General features: G+C 52.0%; 1 protein-coding gene across 1 annotated transcript in view; it reads left to right on the forward strand.

Annotated features, from left to right (window-relative positions):
* RBM44 (RNA binding motif protein 44) overlaps positions 1-477 on the forward strand; it is a 12,024-nt gene continuing 11,547 nt past the window's right edge. Inside the window, exon 1 of the mRNA XM_009887589.1 lies at positions 1-26. Coding sequence (XP_009885891.1) covers positions 1-26 — 26 coding nt within the window. The remainder of the gene's footprint in view (positions 27-477) is intronic.

The following is a 477-nucleotide window of genomic DNA, read 5'->3' on the forward strand; positions in this document are numbered from 1 at the left end:
ATGCGGCAAAAAGGAGGCGACTTATGGTAACGAGTTTCCGGAAATACTTACCATAGTTGTGCCTATTCCCAGCCTACACTAATGAATATGTATGTTTTTGTATCATAAATGAGAGCCTGCTTCAGTACGGTGTGCAAGTTTGGAGGAGTGATCCCGGTTGCACCCAGCGCTGCAATGAATATACCTGCTTTATAACTCTCCGTGAGTTGTGGAGTTTGTTTCCACACGTCGCGTTTATGATTGGTAACCTCTACAGCAGAAACTGGCACATACGGGGTGACGCTCCCCAGTTCACTGCTTTTGTCTCCACTGCCTGTAATACGCTCCTTCGGACCGAAAGGCTTCCAGCTGCTGACAGGTTTTAATAACGGTACTAGAAGACACGCTGCTGTCCCGCCGCAGGCTGTCGTTTGCGCTTTCTGGGCGAAGCGTTAGGAGAACGCCGCGCCGCCCTGAGGGAGGGGGCGGCGCAGGGCC

The sequence above is a fragment of the Charadrius vociferus genome, unplaced genomic scaffold (assembly GCF_000708025.1).
Source record: "Charadrius vociferus isolate BGI_N301 unplaced genomic scaffold, ASM70802v2 scaffold136, whole genome shotgun sequence".
In the NCBI taxonomy this organism is placed as follows: Eukaryota; Metazoa; Chordata; class Aves; order Charadriiformes; family Charadriidae; genus Charadrius; species Charadrius vociferus.